This window comes from Fundulus heteroclitus, chromosome 17 (assembly GCF_011125445.2).
Source record: "Fundulus heteroclitus isolate FHET01 chromosome 17, MU-UCD_Fhet_4.1, whole genome shotgun sequence".
Taxonomy (NCBI): domain Eukaryota; kingdom Metazoa; phylum Chordata; class Actinopteri; order Cyprinodontiformes; family Fundulidae; genus Fundulus; species Fundulus heteroclitus.
The window spans coordinates 18,579,426-18,604,396 of record NC_046377.1 but is presented as its reverse complement, the minus strand read 5'-3'; the positions used below and the strand labels follow the sequence as shown (position 1 = coordinate 18,604,396).

Genomic DNA, 24,971 nt, shown 5'->3' with positions numbered 1-24,971 from the left:
TGAACACATTTGGACTCCAGCGCCGGCTGCAAGCTGCCAGCTACAGAGTTTAGCAGAGGGTGAACAATCATATTGGATTTACACATCTAGGCAGAAATCAAGAGGGTGCCAGAGGTTTTTTTTTTTCTCTCTAAACTCTATAAATCATCTGGTTTGGATGGCCACAAAATGTGACAGGATTTTAGTTTTAGGGGTGTTTGGGAGATGATAGAACAGAGGGAGCGTGTTATAAACGCTTTAGCACTTAATAGAATGATATTTTCTCTTGAAGATGAACTACAAGACAAAAAAAAGAAATTTTATCCATTTAAAGAGTTAAAGGTTGGACTAGGTTTTCAACCAATCATACATCCCTGCAGATAGATGCAATAATAATAATACATTTTATTTAGAAGTGCTTTTCAGCACAACAGGTCAGAGATTACAACCAAAATAAACTCCACTTGAAGATAAATCCATCTACTTTAGCCTGTCCAGCCAGACTGGCTTACACCATGTGTATTTAATACACAGCCTGTCAGTCTGGGCAGGCTTTGATTCTCTGGTCCTAAAACGTACCGGACCAAACACGGCACAGGAGTTTGCGATGCGTCACACATGTCCTGTATTTTAAATCATGTAAAGCACTTTGCATTGTCTCTGTACTGAATTGTGCTATACAAATAAATTTGCCTTGCCTTGCCTTGCCACTCTTAGCGCCAGAATAACCAATAACGCAGCAGCACTTTTCTGTCTCCATAACAGTCAAGATGGCGGCCGCAGTGGAGCAGTGTTGTCATGATGCTCTTTATTATGACCTGGATAAGCTGGATGTATCTTTTAAAACTCAACAACTGGCTGCTCTAAGGGCTAAAACAGAGCGTGTTGCTTTGAGTTTGCGTGACATCCGTAGTTGTCTGATCGGTTATAATCCGTTGACGCTGACCCTGTTACTCCCGTCCTAGTGCCGCCTTTGAAATCGGGCTCTACCCGCTGGTTCCCAGACCGATACGCCGTGTTTACGCCGTGACTCAGTCAGTTCCGGAGAAAGGATCTCTGAATACTTCAGAAGACCCAAGAGATTTTGCACAACGCCATGATCCCAACTTTGTTGGAACAGTTTGGAGAAGACCTCTTCCTCTTCCAGCATGACTGTGCATCAGTGCCAGAGCAAGGGGCATGAAGACATGGATGAGAGAGTCTGGTGTGGATGACCATGACTGGTCTGCAGAGAGTCCTAAACTCAACCCAACAGAACACCTGTGGGATGAATTAGACTGGAGACTGAGAGCCAGGCCTTCTCATCCAACATCAGTGCATGACCTCACAAAGGAGCTTCTGGGAGAACGGTCAAATAGTCCCATAAGCACACTCCAGAACCTTGTGGTCAGCCTTCCCAGAAGAGATGAAGCCGTTTTAGCTGCTAAGGGTGAAGCAACATCACACTGAATCTCGTGGATTAATAACGGGAGGTCACCAAAGTTCATATGCGAGTCTCACCAGGTGAGTGAATACTTTTGGCAATATCTAAACTGGCCTCTGCTGTCACGGTTCTTAGCTCACGTGCTCAGCCAGTCTGACAGTAAATGTTTTATGAAATTGAAAATAAAAATAAAAACTCTGGTTCTCCAATATTTCTATTAAATATTCAGCCTTCAAGGCATGTATAAAAAAAACAAGAGAAGGCTCCAAGTCTACGGTTGTTGCACTGACTGTAACTTCAACAATAGATCAATTTGATGAATCACATGTCTGTATTATTCCGATACCGAGCTCTACACAATCCAATTGATCCTAGGCAGACTAATTGGTCAAGTGGGCTAATCTGCACCCAGATCTGAGGAGTATAGCACGTACAAACCACTCAAGGTCGACGGCTTTCCAACAACAGCATTGATTCCATATTTAACACAGATATGTCATTTCGTCCAGCATCGATCCTCTATTTGCACTGCCAGGATATTTCAAAACAAAGAGGGATCCTATCGCGGTCCCTAACACATTTATCACAGCTCTGTGGCACTCTGGGATAAAAGCAATCAAACTGTGGGAGGTATGTGGGGGGGGGGGGGGGGGGGGGTGACATTAGTATGCTCCCTGCATTCAAGATCCATTCCATGACAAACCACTTTTCAAACTCCAGAATCAATAATAAAGATGGGGAAACAAACCTGAAGCTGCAGTATTGTCTGACCATCATGCAGAATTGAACGCGTCTGCAAACTTTTACAATTTGCAGTCACTGAACAAAGATGTGAAGCATGACAGCTCAAGCTGTTAAAACATGCAGTCTCACCCGCAGTATGACATTCATTAAAACTGCAGCGATATAATCCTGCACTAAAATATTGCCTATATAATTTAAGTTTTAAACAGAACTCCGGATAAAAGCCAGTCCCCACCTTGGCACTATAACACTGTAATATAGCCCACATTTCACTGTGGAAAAATCCATAAACTTGCTTTAGTTACGATTCAATACTGGTTTATTTGTTTCTTTTGATCTCTGCGAGTTGATTACGATCTCATCTAATGCATTAATGACTCATTTAAATTTCAATCCATCAACTTATTTTCCTCCCCTACAGAAGCCTAAACTCCAAGACAGACGTTATGTATAAGTTCACGCTGAGGAAAATGAGTGTTTTCCAACCTGTCTGCCACCAGTGATCCAGAACTGGAACCCCAAAGCTCTTCTTTGCCCACTCCAGTGTCTCAACGTCACATCTCTCTCCTGCTAAGAATAACGTCCGCAACCTATGGAGGACACAAGGCACATTAATCAGCGACTCAAAGAGAAAAAGGCTATGTTGGTACATCATATAAGAGCCTGATAACATTGTTTTTTATCTTTAATGCTCAATATCAAATGCAATGCAAAGAATTTATTACTGTAAATGAAAATTGATAAGTATTGTGTCATGTTTACCATTCCTCATGTGAAAACTGGATAATTCAAACCTTAAAACCTCTCAATTGTTTTAAATTATTTGTTTTAATAATTTTTCAGGAGTATGGTTTGAACAAAATTCTCAGATAAGTTCCTGGAGCGTTCTACTTTACTTAAAGACCTCCAATAGTCAAGATAATTGGCCTCATTCGAGAGCATTTCCCCACTTTACAGAAACTAACACTTGCACTTTATGTCTCATCAAAGCACATTTGATTACTTTGTTTTAAAATATGGCATTTTGGCAACAGCTACCTTCCGGAAGGGGGGTGGGCTGTGCCGTGCATCCCCTTCGGCGCTCCCAGTTTTTAAACGCACTTGAGAACAACATGCAACAACACAACATTTGAGCAGGCGTAGGGAGGGTCGGGGTCTTCTGCACACCCCCGTTCTCCGATGGCGGCAAGGAGTCTGGGGCCTGGAGGAGGTGCGGGCCACTGTGTCCGGGGTCTTGGCGGGGGGCTGCGGTGTGCAGTCAGCGGCTTGCCAGGTCTGGGGCTGAAGCCTCTGCTCCCCCCAGGGGGCGGGGGGCAGGGATGGCAAGGGTAAGGTGGGGGGAAGGAGGGGGTTTATTAGGTATTTAGGGGGAGGGGGGGCTCTGGCCGGGTGGCTCGTGCGGGTCGTGTTGGCCCGCCCTCTTGGGGGGGCCCGGTCCGGGGGGCGTCTGGTCTGGGGCCGGGGCCGGGGCCGGGGGTCGGGCACAAGCAGTCGTATAGTCGATTTGGGGTGACCCCCCTTTGGTCAGTGTTGGATGTGAGTGTTATGTGGGAATGTGTGTACAGCGTCTTTTTTTTTTTTTTTCTCTCTGTGTGTGGTGAGTGGGGCACAAGGGAGGGATGGGGTGAATGTTTTTTTTTTTTTTTTTTTTTTCTTTCTTTCTTTCAGGTATGGGTGTGGTCCGCTCCCTCTCCCAAGAACATCTCAAGTCTCCGCTAGGTGCGGAGCCCATCCCCCCACGTCCTGCCCTCCCCAATTCGTTGGCGGGCGCCTTGGCCCCCTGGCACATTGGTTGGCTTCGGGTTTGGGGAGGGTTCCCGGGCGTGCGCCGGCCCACTCCCGGCGGCCTCTTCGCGGGGCCTGGCCCCCCGGGGGGCGGCCGGGGCCCTCGTCGCGGGGGCGGGGCACCCCTGGGGCCTCTGGCCCTCAGGGCCCATGGCCGGGACCACTTCAGCGGGGCTAGCTGCCGGCGGAGCCCACGGGCTCGTCTCCGCGGCTCTTGAGGGCGTCGGCATTGCGGTGGCTGGGGGATTTCCTCGGGGTCGTCTCTGCTCCTTCCTTGGGGGGGGGGGTTGCAGATATCCTGTGTCGGCCCCTCCTGGGCGACCTGCTTTAGGGACCCCTTTGGGAGTCCGGGGTTACGGGTCCCCTGACGCCTGCCTCTGTGCTCGGGGAAGGTGGGTCTTCGGTTCTCCACAATCACTATCAAGCTATTTCTGGATAATCTTCACCTAAACTAGTGCACTTTCACATCTCCCACAGGTGCTGGGTCCCAGGTATTAAGTGTTCACTTATATACAGTAATCTTATAATTTATTTATTTATGTTTTTTTCACTTTCTTTTTTCAAATATCACATTACACATGTCAGCTTACATAATAATATATATGATTTAGCAATGGCATCTAGGTGTTATTCGAGTGTATCTGTTGCTTTATGTCTGTTGGTTGTGCTGTTCTTTTTGTGTCTCTTTCCAGGTGATGGAGCAGACAAAGAAGGTTTTATCATTCTCTCCCTTTTATCTCCTCTTTCTTTCACCTCTACTCTTTTTTTCTTTTCTTTCACTTTTTGTTCTTCCTTTACTCTCCCATTGTCATGTCCATATAATTTGAAATTCTCCTTGCAGGAATCATAATAAAGCTATTTACAAGCATAAATCAAGTGGAGCACTATGGCGAAAGCTGTTTGCTCCACTTGTAAAAGCAAAATCTGTCGAGCTCTATCTGGCATTGAGATATCAATTCCTATTGCCATATTGCTAGACAGGACACTGGAAAAAAAAAAATAAAAAAAAAATATGGCATTTTGTAACAAAATGTGCATTTCTTACACAGTGGAAACCAGATGTTTACATACACTGAATGAAAGTGAGTGAGAAGAATTAACTACTTTTTCAAACATATCTGTTTTAGATCAGTGAGGATTATCAATGTTAGCTCTGCTGGGTACATCCCAAAATGATCGGATTCATTTAGATTTGTTTTTATTATTATTATTACTTTGCAAACATTTTGTTTCTCCTTTCCACAGGTTTCGCACCATTTGCAGGAAATCTGGCCAATTTCTCCTGGCAGGACTGGTGTAACTAAGCCAGGTTTGTAAGCAGCCCTCCTCAGACAAAAAGATCAGAGCTTTTCCTACAATTTATAAAGGGAAATAAGCCACTCAAAAAGAAAGAAACAAAACAACAATAACAACTGACTATGTAGTTTTAAAGCGCTTTTTGTAACTGTGTAGAGTTATTGTCCTTTTGGAAAACAACTGTGTCCAAGCTCCAACTTCTTGGTTGGTGTCATGGTGACATGTTACTTCAAAACTTCCACAATATTTTGCAAGTAAAAAACAAATTATATTTTTGTTAAGCACATCCATCCCTCCTGCACTGAGAGACCATGATGAGCCCAGCCTCATACCTTCTTTAGCATATCTAATCTAGTTTCATTGCACATAGCACCAAAGGTTAAAGGATTGGCACTAAAATACATTTGGAAACTATTGGATTTTTGCTTAATGGGTTCTTCCTAATTCAGGACTTGCTTAGTCCAATTTGTGGAGATCCACAACTCACTTCCTGACACCTTGAGCTTCTTTTCTATGATATCCGACAAAGCAGCAGCTTATTTATTGTGTTGCTTTAAAATACATGCCTTGGTGTTTATCAGTTTAGTAATATTTCAGAAAAACTTAGAAATTTGCAGAAAGTGATGAATTGTCAGAATTCAAGCATTTAGGAATAAAATAAATTTGATAATTTTTAACTAAAACATAAAACAATTTGCTCTGGTGTCAACAGTGAGATAGTTGTCCTCCTAATTATTCTTTTTTTATCTCAGTCTTTTATTCCCCAAAAAAAAGGCCAACAAGCTCCACAATAACATTAAAATCCTGGCTCTGCTGGCCAGTCTCTTATTTTCTCAAGCTTTAAAACCTCTTACTCCAAAACGTCATTACAACTTTCCTCTTTGCCCTACTGACGACCCCAAAATACAAGTTTCTATCTTAAGCCTTTCCTTCCTCATCACTCCCTTCAAGAACCTCTTCAGATGGCTGCGCCTGGCGGCTCATATCCAAGTGGAAACTCAACCGTCCAGCCCCTACAAAGCAGTGAAAGAAAATGTGGGATCCTTTAAGACAACCCTACACGTACAATAGGTCATCATACAATAATCCCAGTTTATTACATTGGTTACAAAATTCTTTAAAGACTAAATTGTTTTCATTAAAAAAAAGGTAATAAAACAGTATATGGCTAAAGGTGAAACGTGTAAAAACGACTTAGTTTCTGTAGCTACTGTTTTATACAACTTCAATGGTTGATGGATATGTTTAATTGCGCATAATTATTGAGAATGTAAAGAAAGTACCAGATAATGTTTCTCTTAGGTATAAAGGACAACAATCCCACTCATTGCCAACGTTCCTGTTGAGGAAGGGAATCAAAACTGGTTTAAAGTAAATTTCTAATTTTAAATGTAACAACTATGGCAGTATCTTTCACCAAATCCCCCAGAGGGATTAGTCTTGAAATAAAATGTAGATTCGAGCACTATATTACCATAGCCTTATCTTTTTGGCATCATCACATTAACAAAAAACATTAACTCACTGGTTTTAACAGTGAGAAAGCACTGATCTATATATCAGGAGTATAAACATTGCTAGGAAATACATGTTTAAACATTGTGAGACGTAAACAAGTGCTACACAATCCAAATGAAGATCTTCAATCCTACTTACAGGGCATAAGTAGGCATGAAGATCTTGAGCTGCACTTGGGAGTGGCTGGAGAGCCAGCTGGACGAGTGGTGGTGTGACATGACATGGTCTACACAATTCATCGCACCGTGCACCAGCATACATGCTACAAAAATGGCTGAATGGTGGGGTGTGTGAAGAGACCGCATTAAAAACAAATTACTCTCAGACCCAGCTCAGAACAGTGATAAACGAGGACTTGCAGGGCAGCAATTACAGGCAAATCACAGCAAATTACTGTAATTCTGCTTTATATAAAGATAAGAAATTCCTTTATTGTCCCACAATGGGGAATTTTGGGCATGACAGTGGCAAAGACAGTTGCACACAGTTTTTAGTAATGTTAAAAACAAGCTAAAGCGATAAAGCAAAACAAGGTGAGCTTTATCAGAAACAACGAAATGTAAAATAAACACCAGATTAAATATTGCTAAATTATTGGTAATATTGCAAACTCAGATAAAATACTAAATATTCTAGTTAAACACCAGCACATTTACAGAACAATGAGATAATATGTGATCTGAATGGTAGTACAGCAGCATTTGGAAGTAGCTAAGGGTCATGTAAACAAGGCCTACTGATTTTGTCACATTCAAGGCTGGAAGTCTCTCCCCTTTAATTTAAGGTCTTTGGACTCTTGATCTTTTGAAAAAGCAACTAAAAACTAATCTTTTTTACCATTCATTTTGATTACCTATTTGGAGGTACTGGTGGTTTATGTTTATAGTTTTGTTTTGAACCCAAATGTTGATCTGCGTACTATAAAAATGAAGTTTTACTTAATGAAAATTTTAAACCGAACACAAAATAGACAATAAGGCCCATGGTATAGCCCTGTCAATTTGGCTGTGTAATTGTGATATAATGACTGTAGTTGATAGTTCCTTTAATAAATAAAGAGCCAAGATGTGGCCACCTGAGTGTCGCTGGTGTTTAGATGGTCGATTGAAATTAAAGTACTTACATAAACGGACAAATCTAGTCTTGGTGACCACCACAGGGTGTTAATTCCACAAACAAATTGGAGACCGTTTACCAAAGTGAGGATCAAAGTCTACAGCCAAAGGACGCAAGAATCCCAACCCTCCCAACCGCAAGAGGACTAACTCCTCCCTGTTTATCCACTGCTGCACCAGAATTATAATAATGGACGAAGCTGTTAACAGTAAAAAAATTGCTGCTCAAAAAACAAACAAGTGACACTTCCTCTGCTGGCTAATCAGCCAAAATCTCCCTATGTTAGTAAGTTAGTTAAAAAATATGACACCAGTTTTGTTTGTTTCCACATGGGTCTCTCCCTAATCAATTACTTTTCTTTTAAAATATTGCTAAAACTCCGCACGGATAAGCAGGTATAGACAGCGGATGGGTGTACGGATGCATTGCCACATCCTTAGGCCGGTCTGACATGTTAACAGTGGCGGTAGCAGCTCAATTACATTAGACAGGCTCACTACAGCTGAAAAGGCTCAGGAGAAATCTTGGTCCTAGGTCAATAAACTGATGAAAAAACAAGTGAGGCGCATCAAATCATCGTTTGAACTCTCTGGCTTGAAATTATGTTTGGTAATAAAGCTAAAAAGCTTTTCTCAAATGTTTTACCACTCTCACCGACACATTTGCATTAGAATCAGAACTTTTTGTATGAACACATCCTTCAAAGTTTTAAATATGTGGATACATTAAAAGATATTCACAGAAACATCACCCGCCTCCCCAAACTGGGAAGATACTATTGAAACGCAAGCAACACTTCATTCCCTACATTTCAGTAAAATTGGCAGTCAAGTAACAGAGAGCGTAAAAATGGGAATTTAGCAAATCACGCTGTAGCAAAACGATGCTCCGGTGATGCTTTTATAGAGCCGCCTTCATGTCGCAGTGAGACGTTTTGTTCAGAGCCAAAGAAAAACACGGTAATCGTTCACAAACAGGATGATACATAAAACATAACTAGTGCTTAAGTGACTTAACATGGGGTCAACACCCAAAGACAGCACACAATAATGTGTCTGTCCGGGTTTAAAAGCTGCTGTTCATTCAGTGCCTCCAACAGTGGACTCAACAGCCGCTGCTACGTTTAGTGAAGGAGACACCGAGGCCAAAGGTCTCCGAGACTCGGAATTGCTTTATGATTGTGTGCCAAGAGGCATTCTCAGACCGCTCAACCAGAGTGAATGCAATAAACTGACAAACCAACCCTCAGGTCCGAGTTTTCCGGTCCACAACAAACATTTGACAAATGTGATCATCTCGGTAAGTATCTGAATCACTGGGCAAAACTAATAAAATGAGGGGGAAGGAAGGGCATTTGATTCCCTGCCAAAGATGGCCTCAAACGAACAAGTTGAGTCTGTCAAGCTGTTGTCCGTTTTTTTATCTTACCATGCATCTTCAGACATATGCAAAACATGTTTGTTTTTTTTTCAGTTGTTAGTCTAAACATGGAAGATGCAAGCACATATTGTTAAAGTCCTGTTACATCTCTTAAGTGTGCTGCTCATTTGAATCCCACGTAGCAAAGTTTGTGCCTGTATCAGTGAAGACTAAAATCTAAGCTGTTGTAGCGCATCATGACTTGGTAAGTCCCTTTAGCCATGATGCAGCCAGCTTAATGATCACTTGGCTATCCGAAAATTAATTAAATTTAATGCACAATCTATTATTGTCCAGAGTGGTTAAATAATTATTAGCTGAATAGATCAGAGAGGTTTTTGCCCTCTCTGCCGATGGAGCTTCAAGCATTCAGCACGTTGAAGTAAGAGGATTGTATTAGAAAGTACAAACTTTACATGGTTCTGCAACATCTGAGTACCAATCAGAAACGTTCTAGTAGTGACACGCATGTGGGGTAAATGTGGCGTTTCCACGTTGCTCGTGCTAGTTTTTCTTCACACATTTCAAATAACTGTGGCAGATTGGTTTAGATAATGATTAACCTATATATGCTGCTGTGTCAAATGACATTTGGTTAAAAATGTTTGTCTTCATATTTTCTGCCATTGAAACAAGACAGATATGTGTTTAAATGATGCAAGTAGAAGATTTAACCAAGGAGGCAAGACAGGGTGGCTGTTTGCAAGCCATGCCGAGTAGTGCCGGGGTTAAAGTCAAGAGGAGGGTAAAGATGATGGAGGTGGGGAAACTAAAAGCATTCCAAAAAAAAAAAAAAGTAAAAAACTAAACAACTAGACTTGTTTTTCGTAGTTGAAGACATTTCGCCTCCTCTCCAGGAAGCTTTCTCAATTCAAAAGGTCTGGAGTTTCTCAATTCATTACTCCAGAATGAAACAAAAAAAAAACAAAATTATCACTGGCTTCATCTTTAAAATGTCAAAAGTAATACAAAAAACAGTTTGAAAAGACATTAAAATCACAATTTAAAGGAAAATATTTTTTTTTTAATATTGTACAAGTTCAGAGCCTTTTCCTAACTTAATTGGTAAGTTGCTCCAAAGTATGTGACAAGCCACTGCAAAGGTGTGATTGCATGTATTTTACGTTTGGTTCAAAGGTCATAACAGCATCTCATAGTCGTAAAAGCAGAGAAAAAGACGCATCGACCTGGTTTAATGCACTTCAAAGTCTCCACCCCATTTTCTTCCATTTTATGTCAGACGTTTTGCCAAATTCAACCGCTTTATACAAGCAGGAAATCCCAGGAAAATGCTGACAGGTGAGTGCGCATTAATATCAAATAGATATAGTAAAATGAGCCATTTGGTGAGTAAACATCAAAAGCAAATCAAAAATTAATAAAAAAGCGGTTAGAGCATTGTGCGTGTGTCCCAAAGGTTCTGGGTTCAACTCCAACAGAGTACCACTCTGGTTCCTTGAGCAATACCCTTAACCCCAGATTACTCCCCGGGCGCGGCACAGTGGCAGCCCACTGCTCCCCACAGGGGATGGGTTAAATGCAGAGAACAAATTTCATTGGAATGTACGTTGCAGTGACAATAAAGATGATTATTATTTGAAATAATGATGAGGATGTGAATAAGGTACGCTCAAACATTTTGATGCTGTGTGACAGATTTCATTTTGCTAAATATCATGATTCAGATTTCTTGATCCAGTCTAATCGGTTAATTTCTTTCCATTGATCACAAGGAGCACATTTGTTTTACTTTTCGCATCTTGTTTTTTATCTTTTCTTTTTGTATTATCAACCAATCACAGCGTTACACCTAGCAACAGTGTCAACCACACTTCCTCACTAAGATTGTACTCAAAATTGCTCTAAACAGCGATCTGAATCATTCTGAAGCTAAACGGAATTGTTATTTTTATTTTATATTAAAAAGGGGAACATAGTATATATACAATCTGTAGAAATACTAAAGAAAAAAAATAAGATTATAGCCAAGGCTAATTTCCATCCTCTGTCCCATGTCTTACAATTCTTATTCTCCTGTGTTAAAACAAAGATTAAAATACATCCAGCCTCCAAAACCCACATATATCCATTCTTACCCCTCCCTCCTCCCTCCAATATAAAAAACACACAGCAAAATCTTTCAACATTTAAAAAAAAAACTGATTAAAATAAAAAGAGGAAATATCTACACTGTTAACCAATAGAACTGCTGGCAATAAATTGTCTGTCAGTCATCTATTAAAGACCTTCTCATTTGGATCTAGCGTCCAAATCATGAAATTATCTGGTTTATTATTATGTGATGCAATGACGTCTACCTGGTCAAAGGGTATTTTCTCCCAACTGCAGCGTTGGGGTCCTGCTGCCGAATGGCCCGGATTGCAGTGGGTGCCGTAAACATGGAGGAAGCTCCGTGTTCAGACACGACCCGGAAGAACGCCCCGGGATCCGGAGTCCCGACTGGTTTCCCCTACAATCACATCATAGTGGAACATGAAATAAAATATTTAATAAAAGTTCAAATACACAACATAAATGTATGCAGTATGTGAGACACCACATTTGTTAAAAGCAGTATTTCTACATAATAGAAACCACAAACTAAAATCAAAAGTAAATAAATTAGCAGCTGCTCGAAGTGACAAAGGCGGTTTTTGATACAGATGGGCGAGAAACCCATGGATTAGAAAAGATTTGCTATATAACGGTGGCGTCTGTTTATGAAAATACCCAGACAAACAGGATCCCCACACACACTAAACACTTCTGCTGTTAAAGCTGAATAAGTATCTTAATGCTGAGGGAAACATTATTGTGCTTGCAAACTTTTTGCATCTCTAACTTTTTCATATTCAATCAGATTACAACTACAGACTATTGTATGTTATTGTGATAAGTGATAGAACACCACAAAATAACACCTTAGGAAGTAATATTGTATAAAGCTTTCTACAAAAAAAAAATAAAAAAATGTGGTGAACATTTCTATTTAACCCCCTCCGATACCTCCAAATGAAATTTGATTTGACTACCTTTACAAACCACCTGATAAGTAAAGTAATCTTACTGTATGGCAGTGGTTTGGTGAAAGTCACAGGTTTGCTAAAAGTCCATTAGTCAGCAAACTGCATCATGAAGGCCAACAAACAGGTCACGGACAACCAGAGCTACAAATGGTTTAGGTCAAAGCATATGCATGTGTTTGAATGGCCCAGTCAAAGTCCGGACCTAGACGCAATTGATTTGAAAAAAGGGGTTTAAAAAAAGTAAATAAAATCAGTCAAGCTGTAGAGACCTCAAAAATTCAGTTGCAATCAGTTACCCTCTTTTGGCTTTCATAACTTCATTTGAGGTTCTTATTTTAAACACTAATATGTCCCTGCAGATAAAAGCTGCCTGTATTCAAAAACTAATAGAAGAAGAGTGTGCAATCTTAATGCAACTCTAACAGTTTGACTTAGAAAATCGACTAAAAGGTGATTTTGTATTAACAACTCTAAAGTTTTTTTAAAAAATATTATTCCCTCTTTTTACATTCAACCATGCATATGCCAGTAAAAACTAATGTACTTTCAGAGTTTGCCTTCCAGCTCTTTTGTTTAGAGATAGCGCTACAAAAATTGGGATGTGCACGACGGGCCGTAATAACCGGACATGTCCACAATAATAATGCGCACCTGTGTACTTCCACTTACAGAACACACACATGTCTAAAAAGGGTGTTTAAAAAGAATTATTTTTTGTTTGTCACAAAAAATCTCAATATTATCTTTGTGGATGAAAAATACCAAAATGTAAAAGAGGTTGACTCGTGTGAATACAAGGCAAGTTAAATGTAGTCATGTTAAATGGCTAATTGCACTTGTATGTGTACAACAGAATTATTAAGTGCCTTTAAATGGTTGAACTTTTTAAACAAAGACCCATGTGGGGGGAGAAAAAAAAAGGCTTATTGAAAGCCAATTAGATGTCAAATGAGGCAGCTTCCCCTCAGGTCAGAGAAAAATCTGAGAAAATCTAATCAAAAATGAAAGAAACAGAATAATCAGAAAATAGACATTTTACCTCCTAAAGGTCTATTCGTTAAAGCAGACTGGATTGTATAGAACTCAAAGAAGCTTAATCTAAATTAATAACAAGCAAAAAAAATATATATCAAAGTCGAGTAAAGGCACAGACTGATCAATAAAACCCTGCTGGAAGAGTGTCCTTTTTAACAAGATGAGGTTTCCTCTTAGGGCTAGCTTGGTAAAGCATAAATCACATATAGGTGTCACATTTGCAAGACTGAAAAAAGAAAAGCAGCAAATAAGGTAAGAAAGCCCTTAATTTAAATATTACTGCAAACTGGATCGGACAGTCAAACAATTTGCCTAATGCCTCTCAGACGTTCACATTCATTGTATAACAAACAAGAGCTGCCAACATTTTGGGGGCTTTTCTGTGACCAATCAACAGAAATTAGCATATAAATACTGAAATGTAAGCCAAGGGTTTGTTTGTTTTTTGTTGTTTTTTTTTTTTTTTTTTGGATATGGCTTAAGCCAAGTCAAATTGGACAGAAACCAGAATAAAGAAAAGCATGATTGCTTGATGGGTGTAGAATACATGTTTGTTTTTTGTTTTTTTACATGAGCAACAAACTTTTTCAAAATCATGTTTTCCTTTCACTTAACTACCCACTACGTTTTCCCGGCTTACGTTCAACACATATCTAAATGTTTGCATGTTGTCCAGCCCAGACTTATTTTGCGTGGCCTGCACCATTTCTGCAGCCTGTTTAGATGCTCGTCTTGTCCTGAAGGGACATACCTCGTAGAGAATGGTGCTGTTCCCGTGGAGTAAAGGCGCATAGCAGATGTAGGAATGGCCGACCACCCAGCCCAGATCAGACGCAGCCCACCAAACCTGCATCAAATAACCGTGTACATAATTTCATACATCACAGAACAAGTCCCACATTTTCACTCTTTAAACTGCATCAAAGGTGGAGGAAGAAAGAAAAAAAAAAACGCAATAAGGCTTTAAAGGCTTCAGGGTACTGAAAGTGTAAATCAAATATCAGACATCTAAATGATTAATGCAGCTGAAAATACAAAGTTAAAAACCTATTGTGCGTCTCGCCATAATCATATCATCTCTGAAGTGAAAATTCATTCACCTCTTTGCTGATTGCTTACTTTCTTTGCTCCCCCATAAGAATAGCAATAACTCAGAAGAGAGTGCTTTATCAACTTACATCTCCAGGAGTTAGTCCATAAATATTTGACATGGTCCATTTTAGCATAACAGCGTAGCCTGCGGTGTCTCTCACAATGCCCTGGGGAGTGAGATAAGACAAGACATTAAAGCGGTGACAGGTATTTCACAAAGCCAAGGAAGAGCGATCTAATATCAGCTGAAACACAGATGCTCAGCCATGCAGTGTTGAAGGACACTGCGTATTGTTTCGGAGCGAATGCTTTCTGAAACCCAGCAGTGTCAGGCTCCACGTTAGCCACCGACACCAACATGCGCTGCAGCGAACAGGAAAAAAGTTGCCAATTTCAGATCAGTTCAGCAAGAACCCCTGGAGCTTTTTTTATTACCTTTTAGTGAAAGATAAACAATGCATTTTGAAGGGAACGTGACGGTTATTCATTCGAAACAGCTTCCGCTGCAGTGGAAATGTTCTGTCATATTTCTGACACGGTGATAGAGATTAGAATGGCCGGGGATTGTTTCGCAGCTGATGAGTCAAACACGAGCTCCATAAATACCAACCATTTAGGAGCAGCTCAAACAGTCAATCATCTAACTCGAAATCAATTGCTAATCAGTAACCTGAAAAACATAGTGCTGAAAAATATTCAGCATTTGAAATAATAGAAACATTTTTGCAGGTCGAAGCCTTTTTAGTCAATGCCTCCCATCTGAAAACTCTATAAAAGCCTAAACACGTAAAGAAAAAGCGCCATTCAACATGCATGTAAGCACAGCAACATAATACAGAATACTGTTATAAAAACTTTTTTGACTACTACGTGTGAGCTGAACATCACTTAAACAAAAGTTAAAATCTTTGCGCATATTGGTTGACTTGAGTTTTTTTGACTTGAGTTTGACATATTTGTTTGACTTGAGTAAAACAAATAGCTGATTTTCATCGTAGCTGCTGCTTTGCAGCTTTACACCATTAGTGAACTTCTACAAAAATGTTGCACATATACTGTGTTGGGAAATTCATTTCTTGTCTTCAGTTCTATTAAAAAGGAGCAGAAAAGTAAAATTTTTATACTGAAGCCTCAGAAATATAAACACAAAAGGGGTTTACCAAATTACTGGGTGGAGATGTTTTTTTTGTGAATAAAAATGCCTGAAAAATCTTTCTTCAGGGCAACTCATTGATTTTAGGTCATCATCTGCATATAGCAGTTGACAGGCATCCCATTACTGCATCCTCTCATCTTTCTCGGGTTATTTTTCATAGACTTTTGAATTCTGTTCGACATCTTTCATCCTTGGCTTCTGAATTTAAAAAAAAATTTGATATTGCTTGTAATTTTTTTTTAAGGTTTTTAAATCAAACTAAATATATTTTTCCTTCATTCATGTGACAACAAAGATCCAATCCTGCTTGAAACTAAAAATGGTTCAGTACCCGATAGCCAGTACCTTTGGTGTTCCTGTGGTCCCAGAAGTATAGAGAACATACAGAGGATGGTTGGAGGGCAGAGGAACACAATCATGTGGATGAGCAGAGGCCATTTCTTGGTCCCAGTCCAGATTCAGCTCTGGATCGAGTGAAACTTTCTCCTGAAATAAAGAAGAAAAAAAAATCTACAAATAGAAGCGGATTTGGTTTTGCTCCAATTTCAGTCCAACATTAGGATCTGCCTCATCTCCATGCTATGGATTTTTCTGTCAAGCCAGAAGCAAATGTTAGGATCAAATCTTTAATTTTATTTTCCTTTTACAAATAGTTTGATCTGTAAAAGTAAGCAACCGTGCATCTTTCTGCTTTCAGAAAAACATGTAGTTTTTCTGAAAGCACGGCAACATGTAGTGTGAAATTTGGTGATTTATACAAAAATATAATCTGTTAAAAACTTGTAGGCCAGGAGTCTGCAACCTATAAGTGGCTGTCTGGACCATCCACAATGGCTCTTGATCACTTTTGCCAAAACTGGTAAAAAAAAGACAAAAAAATTGAGTTTTTTTTTAATGGAATAATTGAGTAATTGAATTTTCACAACCGAATGACAATGACAAAAAATACCAGTAATATAAATTTTCCCCAAATATCAACATCTTATTGAAGAAAATTTCTCCATCCTCTTTTAACAAAGGTTTTCTTTTATTAGTCTTTATTTTAAACAACTAAAGATAAAAATAAAATGGAGGGGGTGCTTCAAAAATGACAGCAAATTTCCTATAGTAGGTTTGTATTAAAATTAGAAAGGCCCTGTGACATTTGCTGCTCTAAACTAATTTTATTTAGTTGGACTGAGAGCAAAAATCACTCTTTGGATTGTAAACGTTGCAGACCCCTGTTGTTAGCAAAGCCCTGCCAAATTCTACTTTTTCATGTAAATCTGTGTCTGGTGGAAGCAGGACATTTTGATGGGTAAGTAATCATTTCAAAGAAACTGTGGAAAGTAAAATGTTTTTTTGGGAATTCAGCTGGTTTAAAATAGAGCGTATGTGCCGATGCTGATCCGATACTACTGTTGAATGAATGAAGGTTGGAGATATTGCAGTCGGACTTGTTGCCGTATGAAGTTATTTCCAAACAGCAGACGTGGCTCAGTCCAGCTCCATGTTGCTCTGTGTTTGCTCACCGCTAGCTGCTGGGCGAGCTCTGCATGAAGACGTACCCAGTGTTGCAAACCTAGAAATTAAGTGACTAGATAGGCTGTAACTGTATTGCTGTTTATGATATAAAAGAAAAACAAAATTACTGAATCGGTGTAATTCAGCCAATGTCCGATCCAGCTATTTAGTCGATATTGGAGCCGATATCTGATCCGGGTATCGGATCGGTGCATCTCTAGTTTAGGATGGTGTATATGTGGGAAAATATTCAACATACACATCTAGGATGTGAGGACGTGCATTTCTACCCTTAAAAAAACCAAAAGACTTTAATAATGTCATTCATTTCTGAATTAGAATCAAATGTAAAATTTGAAACACAATGCCGGCAGAATCCCCTTTTGTATCGCGGCAGAATAATCTGTGTTGCCGTTAATAGCGGAGGACAATTTTTACGGTAACATAAAAAACCAACATGGAAAAATAACTATTAAACAATTAATTTGCTTCAAGATTCAAAATATTATCCAAAAAAATAATAATTTAAAATATCCATTTGTTGTGATTCTGTGATTTTTCTATAGGCACTAAAGTAAATGTTTAAATTGTTTATTCGGGCACACACCTTTAAAAAAAAAATTGCTTACTGCTAATATAAGCTTTATTCATTATTAAGCTCAATCAATAATAACTAGCATAATATCGTATTTGTTTCTACAAAGCCGCTTTGTCTACCCTTTAATTGCAGTCCTGCTATGCAAATCAGCCTGTTTGTTTTGTGCATTTTAGAAATACCCATGTTCTGACAGTGTGCCACAGAGTCAGAAAGCCATTTATGCTGCATGAGATTTCCTCACCATGTTGGGCCTGCTGTAGATGAGGACTTTGGAGGGTCTGTGAGAGCTCATCTCCAAGGCCTTCTTCACCAGAGGGATGTATTCAACTCTTCTGCCCGGCTCGATGCCAAACGAGGCGGTCACCAGCAGCTTGGGCTGCAAAAATCACCAATCGTGTGAAAACTTGGGAAAAACAAGTTGGAGAGTTCTCAGCAGGCATAACGGTGTGCAGTTTGCACAGGACTTTCTGGCAGTCGTGTAATCAAGCAGAAGCCTCCAGCACACCTGGCGCCTTCCTACACAATCAAAGGCACTTCCTGTAGCCTTCAAATTAAGAGGGCCGATGCCTCTAAAGCTGAATAACAATCATTGTAGAAGAAAAAAACTGGCTCCTTTTTTGCTCTTTAGTAACACTCTTGATGTCTTTAAATTTCTAACTCTTTGCTTGTATTGGAGCTGTTTAATGGCAAATAAAAGTAAACTTGTCCAAACTAAATGTGTTTCTTGAGTATTTAAACAAACTACAACATTTAAAAAAATGTTCCACTTGGAGATTTCGCTTAAATACCTTTGCTGTTCGGTTCAGTAAGGTAAAAAAAAAAAAAAAAAGAAACAGCATCCATTCACTATATCTGTGTATAACTGTCCTTGTTTCATCAATTCAAGCCTAAAATATGTTCCTTGCATTTCATTATTTAATCTAGCTTTTTTTTTGACAGCGTATAGTGGAAACAACTTGAACATCTTTTTAAAACATTAACTAGGGGCGCAGTTTTTTTTTTCTTTTTTTGTTATTTATTAGGGATTTCCTCTAATGACCACAGAGTCAAAAAACTTTACATGCATGCTCAAATATATACATACACCCCAACTAATATGTGGTTAAATTATCTTAGCAAGTGGCAGAGAAACCATTCAGTTATTGGGGCCATCACCAAGCTTCGAGTTTAATTCTGACCGGATATTTGACCATTCTTCTTTGTAAAATTTGTAAAATTCACTTAAACTAGTTAGTTTACCAGCACAAAAGCAACTTTTAAGCATAGTCCCCACATTTTTAGTAGGCTGGAGCGGTCAAAACAACCAATTGTGTCAACGATTCAAAGACCTAAATTTTGATTTCAGGTAAAGATTAAGAGCTTTAATACAGTCTGCATTTTATTTGATCAAATTCCAAGTTTAATGCATCATTATATCTGCTAGTAATATTAGACCCACGGCACGATGCTGCCACCACCATGTTAGAATGATGGTGTACCATCTAAAACCCTCAACTTGATTCTGCAAAACACATTTCTTGTCATTGTGACCAAATAGCTTTAACTTTGTCTGATGCAACCATGAAACCTTTCTCCAGAAGATACTTGGCCTATCTATGGCGATGTTAGCTGGCTTCAACGTGAAAGGAGACAATGGTGTTCCAGCATCTTCTAGCTTACGATAGGCTTGAGGTTTTATGGTTCCTGGTTTGTTCCTGAAAGATTCTGACAAATTAAAGAGGGGCGGGGGGGGGGGGGGGGGGGGGGGGTTAGGATATATGTTTGACAAATTTGGAGGCACAACAAGGGGTTCTAAGATGACAATGAACACATGTCAGAAACATCAAAACCGGATCCAGGAAAGACAAATCATCATTAAGCTGTTATGGCATTTCTAAAAAGTTCCGGTCTCAACCCCATTGAAATGTTTGGCCTATGCCTAAAAGTCAAGTTTATGTCAGGAAACCAACCGACTACAATAGGAGAAAGTCCTCATATTCCCATCCAGAACTGCATCTGAAGCTTGTTGATGGCCCATGTTGTTTATCCCTGCAAAGTGGTTAGGGACATTCCTCCAAACAGGACTGGAGGTCCAAGAGTGGGTTATGTGGCACTGAAATCATGCATAAACGTGCCCAAAGTAAACATGATGTGACTTTCATAGGTTAATGATTAATCATTTTCAGCTAAATATAACAAAGGTGGATTTGTCTTTTAATTATTGACAGAAGACACACACACTCAAAACAGGAACATTGACCTAAAGTTGGATACATAACACCCCACTTGATAAAAATACACAAACTAATTAAAGACACACAATTAGCCTCACTAAAAACAAAGCCTAGGTGTAGTAAAATTGATTCATTCCTGATCTCCCAGAGCAACTGCGGGTCAAACAGAAGAAAACTCCTACTTTGGCATGATCAATGCGGACTGACAGCTCCTTGGAAGCGAAGCCACCAAAGATGAGGCTGTGAGGGGCACCAATCCGTGCACAGGCCAGCATGGTGAACATGGCCTGGGGCACCATGGGCATGTAGATGACCACAAGATCGCCCTTCTGCACGCCATTCTTCACGAGGACTCCTGCTAGCCTGGCCACCTGGATCAGGACACAGCGGACACGATGCAAAACACCGAACGTAAACTTTCATTTTGACAAAAGTTCAACCAGCACCCTGTCGAACGTTCATGTGAATTTCACCCAGAGGTTCAAAACAAATCGACAGGCGTTATATTTGACCATCTGGGCGGCTAAATGCACTGTTCGGTTCCTTTGTTTTGTCTGCTACCGCCCACCTGGTCCTGAAGCTCCCTGAAGGTGATGATCCTTTTGGTTCCAGTTACCGGGCTGTCATAAATGATGGCTGGCTGCTCTCCACGGCCGCTTTCAACATGATGATCCACGGCGTTGAAGCACATGTTTAACTTCCCCCCAACAAACCTGCCAGAAATGTGTGCCTTTAGACATCACAGACATGCAACTAATACATTGCATTTCTTGTTGCTGTTTTTTTAAGTTATTCGTAGCGTTGGTTGAGTCTCTGTGAATGACTTCAAAGTTTAACCAAGATTATCTTTATACGATGCATGATGTGAAATAGATCTGACCTTAGCTGCCCCCCTAACATCTTTCTAGTCCTCCTTGAATTGCACAGAGGTGTTTAATCATACCCCGTCTCTACCATAGGTCAAAAAAAAATCCTCAGTACAGTACACTGAAGCAATCTAGCAGAGGTCTCTGTTTGCAGATTACGGCTAATCAATGTCGTCAAGCGGACAGGTCACTCTGCTGCTTTCAGTACAGTTAAATAGCAGCAAGAAGGTGTGCGAGCTTCACCACGATCCAACTGTCAGGGTATTTGTTTATCCTTCCACACCAGAAGCTATAATTGACAGCTCCTAAAGGAGAAAAAAAGCTTTCTTTGTTCATCTGTCTCAGGGGAGAACAGTGTAGGCTATGTGTTTTCTGGAAGGCTACAGCTATCTTCTTTTATACCTCAGATAGCCCTGGGCTTCATGAACTGTTATGGCCATAATTCAAGAGGGATTTGTGGGATTTTTTTCTGACATTTGTCTTTTCATCATATTTTTTCCCTTGCCATTTATCATTGACAAAAATTGGTTTTCTGAAAAAGCAGGATGCCAAAGTTTCATTTACATATAAGTTACATTTAGGAAGCAATGTAAAAAGTGGCCCCCATTAGGATTTGTGCAGACGTTACATCACGGCAACAGAGTAATTGTCTATTTAGGTGTTTTAGGACAACTTTGGGTAATGAGGATCATGTGTTGCTTCATTTGAACTGAGACTTACTAGGCCCATTTGGGCAAGGCCCAACTGGTGTTGCCAAAATGTGTTATTTTTACTCAACTTACGTGTATCCCAAGCCCCATTTAGGACTCATCCAGTTTGTCAAAATTCTCCTGGGCTCACAAACGTTGTTACATGTAACTGCTCCACTGTAGAAAACCTTTCCTTAAAGTTATCCTCCAAACTGTTTTTAAAATCAACACACTGGGGATTTTTCTCTCACGGGCGAAAGCAAAAAATGTATGTAAAAGTCTTGAGATAAAACGAAAAAAACAGAATACTTTATATCAAAATACACCAGACTTGTTAGCCAACTGAAAAAAAAAAAACTTAATAGATTTTTAACCATTTTATTTATTTTATTTGTTTTAACTTGGTTGCATTGATTTATTTCAATTAAGTAACAGAGTACGCAATATCGAGCCAATCAAAATCTTGGGATTTCCCTTTTTCCGGAGGGGAAAACTTCTTGGACTTGCTGACTTTAGTTTTCATGTGTTTGCTCATTTTTGCAATCTGCTTTTCTTGCAAACCACCCTCATCATCATTATTTTTTATCAAGTTAAAGGAGCTATAAGTAAGATATTTACTGTAAAATAAACCTAAATCATTCTCACTGGTCACCCGGGATGGAAATAACATTCCCTATAAACAATCGGTTCTCTCCATCAACATTGTCTTAGTCACGTTTTTCTCCTTTCAGATCCAGAACTACTCCAGTGCAGTGTGTAGCCTGTGTTTACTTCCTGGTTCCTCAGCCAATCTTCTTAAATTCCCAGGGTTCCCAACACAGAGCGCAGCATTTGGTATTTAATTTTGGCAAAAGAGCAGCTGTCTGCTAACATGGATGCTAGTAAGAGAAGTGGAACAGAAATAGAACAGAATACAACATCATATACTGTCCTGTGGAGGTAAAACTTCAGGAGGGTTTCACATTGTTTAAACACAGCATACTAGATTTGTTTGTGATTGGGAAGCTGTTGTACTGATTTGAGCCACAAGGTGTCAGTATTACTTATAACTCCTTTAAATAAACTGAAATAAAATCTAGCTTTTTAACTATTGTAATTTTTTGGAAGAGGATTAGAGCCATTCAAAAAAAAGAAAAGTCTATTCAATTCTGACTTTTTTCTCAGAATTCTGACGTTAATCTCAGAAATCTGAGAAAAAAGTCAGAATTCTCAGAAAAGAAGTCGGAATTCTGACTTTAATCTCAGAAATCTGAAAAAAAAAAGTCAGAATTGAATAGACTTCTTTTATGGCCCTAATCCTCTTCCATATATTTGGTAATTGTTTCATAATTTTTATTGATATTGCATATACAGTTGATTTCAATTTTATCATTACAGGTTATTTATTGAACCGATTTGAGTTACTCTAATTTCTTCTTTTTTTTTCCAGGAACAGGGATTTATACAATTAAATGTGACATTAAAATAGTCATTTGTGTCCATCCACTAAGAACAAATGTTTGGCACCCCACTGTAGGCCACAAAACATGACTACTTCTAACATATTTATTGCAAAACTGTAAAAGAAAAATAATTTTAAAAATTGTATATTTACAGTACAATTGACCTCTTGGAGTATAAAAAGTCTACTAACAGATTACAAAATGTAAACTTCTAAATAGAGATGCTGGTTACCAACATGCAACAGTAGCTTTGCTCAAGGATATTTGGAAACGGTTTCTAATGGTGTGACTTATTTTATTCTATTAAATCAGAGTTGGATCTGGCAGAAACTAACATTCTTTTGTTTTGTTTTTTTACTTTAAATTTAATTTCCGAATGACATGTATCTAAAGATAATTTCAAATTGTGGCACTTTGGCGCTCCATAATATGGGGCGTGATTAAGTTGTGCTGGATGGCGTTTGTTATGTTGCCTCATTGTGGGAGACAGAGCTAGGCTGTTATTTTTTATTTATTTATTTATTTATTTGTCATTTTGACTTGTGATGCATGTCTGTGTCGCGTACTTGCTGAAGACCTACCAGTTCGGAAACACCGGGTCCTCAACACGCAGAGTTCTGCTCCACGGCTCAAACCATTGTATATTCTGTCCCATCTCACCCCAGAACGCTTCGGGGTGGTCCCTCGCCGAAGCGAAAGCTCGGCCGTACGCGCAGTCGGACGCGTAGTTTCTGCAGCTCTGGGATCCGAAAAAAGCGTTTTCTCTCGCAGCTGCGTGCGACCCTGCTGCGCTAAAGCGTCCATGCAGTTGAGGTTGTGGTCTTGCTGCACAGTTGGACCACAAACCCCTCTCCAGTGTCATCTTGCTGTGAGCAGGAGCGCATGGCTTCAGGCGCACAAAGTACTTTATTTGGGCATGCATTGTTTCTGTAGTTGTCTCTTTAACTTTTAACACGACGTTCCCCTGGCGGCCAGGAAGCCCGGCTGTACGATTCAACGCTGAAAGCGCTCACCTGGGGCCCCTACAGGAAGAAGACTTCATGGGAAACCCTTCTGCAGTGCCCTTAAGGAATGCGAACTATGAACTGGATGTAGTTGATGCAGGAGGAGCTTTGAGCAGCAACAGGAGGGGAAACAATATTACATAAGCCGGAGCTGTCATGTGAACTGCCAGCACAGGCTGCATTTTTTTATTGCATGTGTTCTCCTTAAAACCAGATTCACAGCTTTTTCTCAGCAGTTTCCACTAAAACAATTCATCTTTTGACTTTAACAAAACATGGGGGGGACAAAGTTTATTTATCTACAGCACCTACTAAAACATTAAGTTATACGTAACTTAATCACTACAGCCAGAAACTAATATATTTTCATAATTGAATTTTGTGATATTATTTTGAGGACTGCATTGTCATTATTAATAATCTCCAGTTTGCTCCACGTTTTTTTTCCTCTTTTTTTTTAAAGGCAGGTTGCCGTGATGTGAAACATCAGTTAAGTTCCGTTAATGTGACATATATCCTGTACAAATCAATTGAAATAAATTTATTAGAGTAGATAAATCAAAAAGAGGACTGCATTAGTTATACACCCCTAATATATTGGTAAAGCTACTTTTTCCAGTTTCAGCACTTATCAGGGTCCCACATCTTAACAATATTTTCTCCACTCTTCCTTGCAAAGGTTGCAACACATTATCCTCTGGCTGGTCCATTTTTTTTTAACTTTAGCTTTCTTCTACTGAACCCATCCTTTTGTGGATTGTGACGTATCCATGGACTCACTGTGATGCTTAAAAAGTAAACTCTTGTGATTGGTTAGCTGGCAGTGCCATGACCTTGTTTAGCAGCCCTGCAGCAAATACTGAGATGCAGTTATTCAAATAACGAACAGAGAAAACTTAACGGGTTGAAAGATGTGACCCAAAAAGAATATAAAGATATCTACGTAGCACCTGGACAGAGTACATAAAAATTTACTGCACAACAAAATGTATTTAGGGGCTAAAAAGTGGATTTTGCATGATATGCCCCCTTTAAATAGCTTGTGCACAGCCAAGATTGAATTGTGT

General features: G+C 39.5%; 1 protein-coding gene across 1 annotated transcript in view; it reads right to left on the bottom strand.

Annotated features, from left to right (window-relative positions):
• Positions 1-24,014, bottom strand: part of acss3 (acyl-CoA synthetase short chain family member 3) — a 41,961-nt gene extending 17,947 nt beyond the window's left edge. The window contains exons 1-9 of the mRNA XM_036149194.1: positions 23,482-24,014; positions 20,472-20,616; positions 20,086-20,274; positions 17,932-18,066; positions 15,935-16,075; positions 14,520-14,600; positions 14,093-14,188; positions 11,599-11,750; positions 2,633-2,736 (exon numbers count right to left, since the gene is read on the bottom strand). Of these exons, the coding sequence (XP_036005087.1) occupies positions 2,633-2,736; positions 11,599-11,750; positions 14,093-14,188; positions 14,520-14,600; positions 15,935-16,075; positions 17,932-18,066; positions 20,086-20,274; positions 20,472-20,616; positions 23,482-23,822 (1,384 nt within the window). The 5' untranslated portion in view covers positions 23,823-24,014. The remainder of the gene's footprint in view (positions 1-2,632; positions 2,737-11,598; positions 11,751-14,092; positions 14,189-14,519; positions 14,601-15,934; positions 16,076-17,931; positions 18,067-20,085; positions 20,275-20,471; positions 20,617-23,481) is intronic.
• Positions 24,015-24,971: the final 957 nt, after the last annotated feature.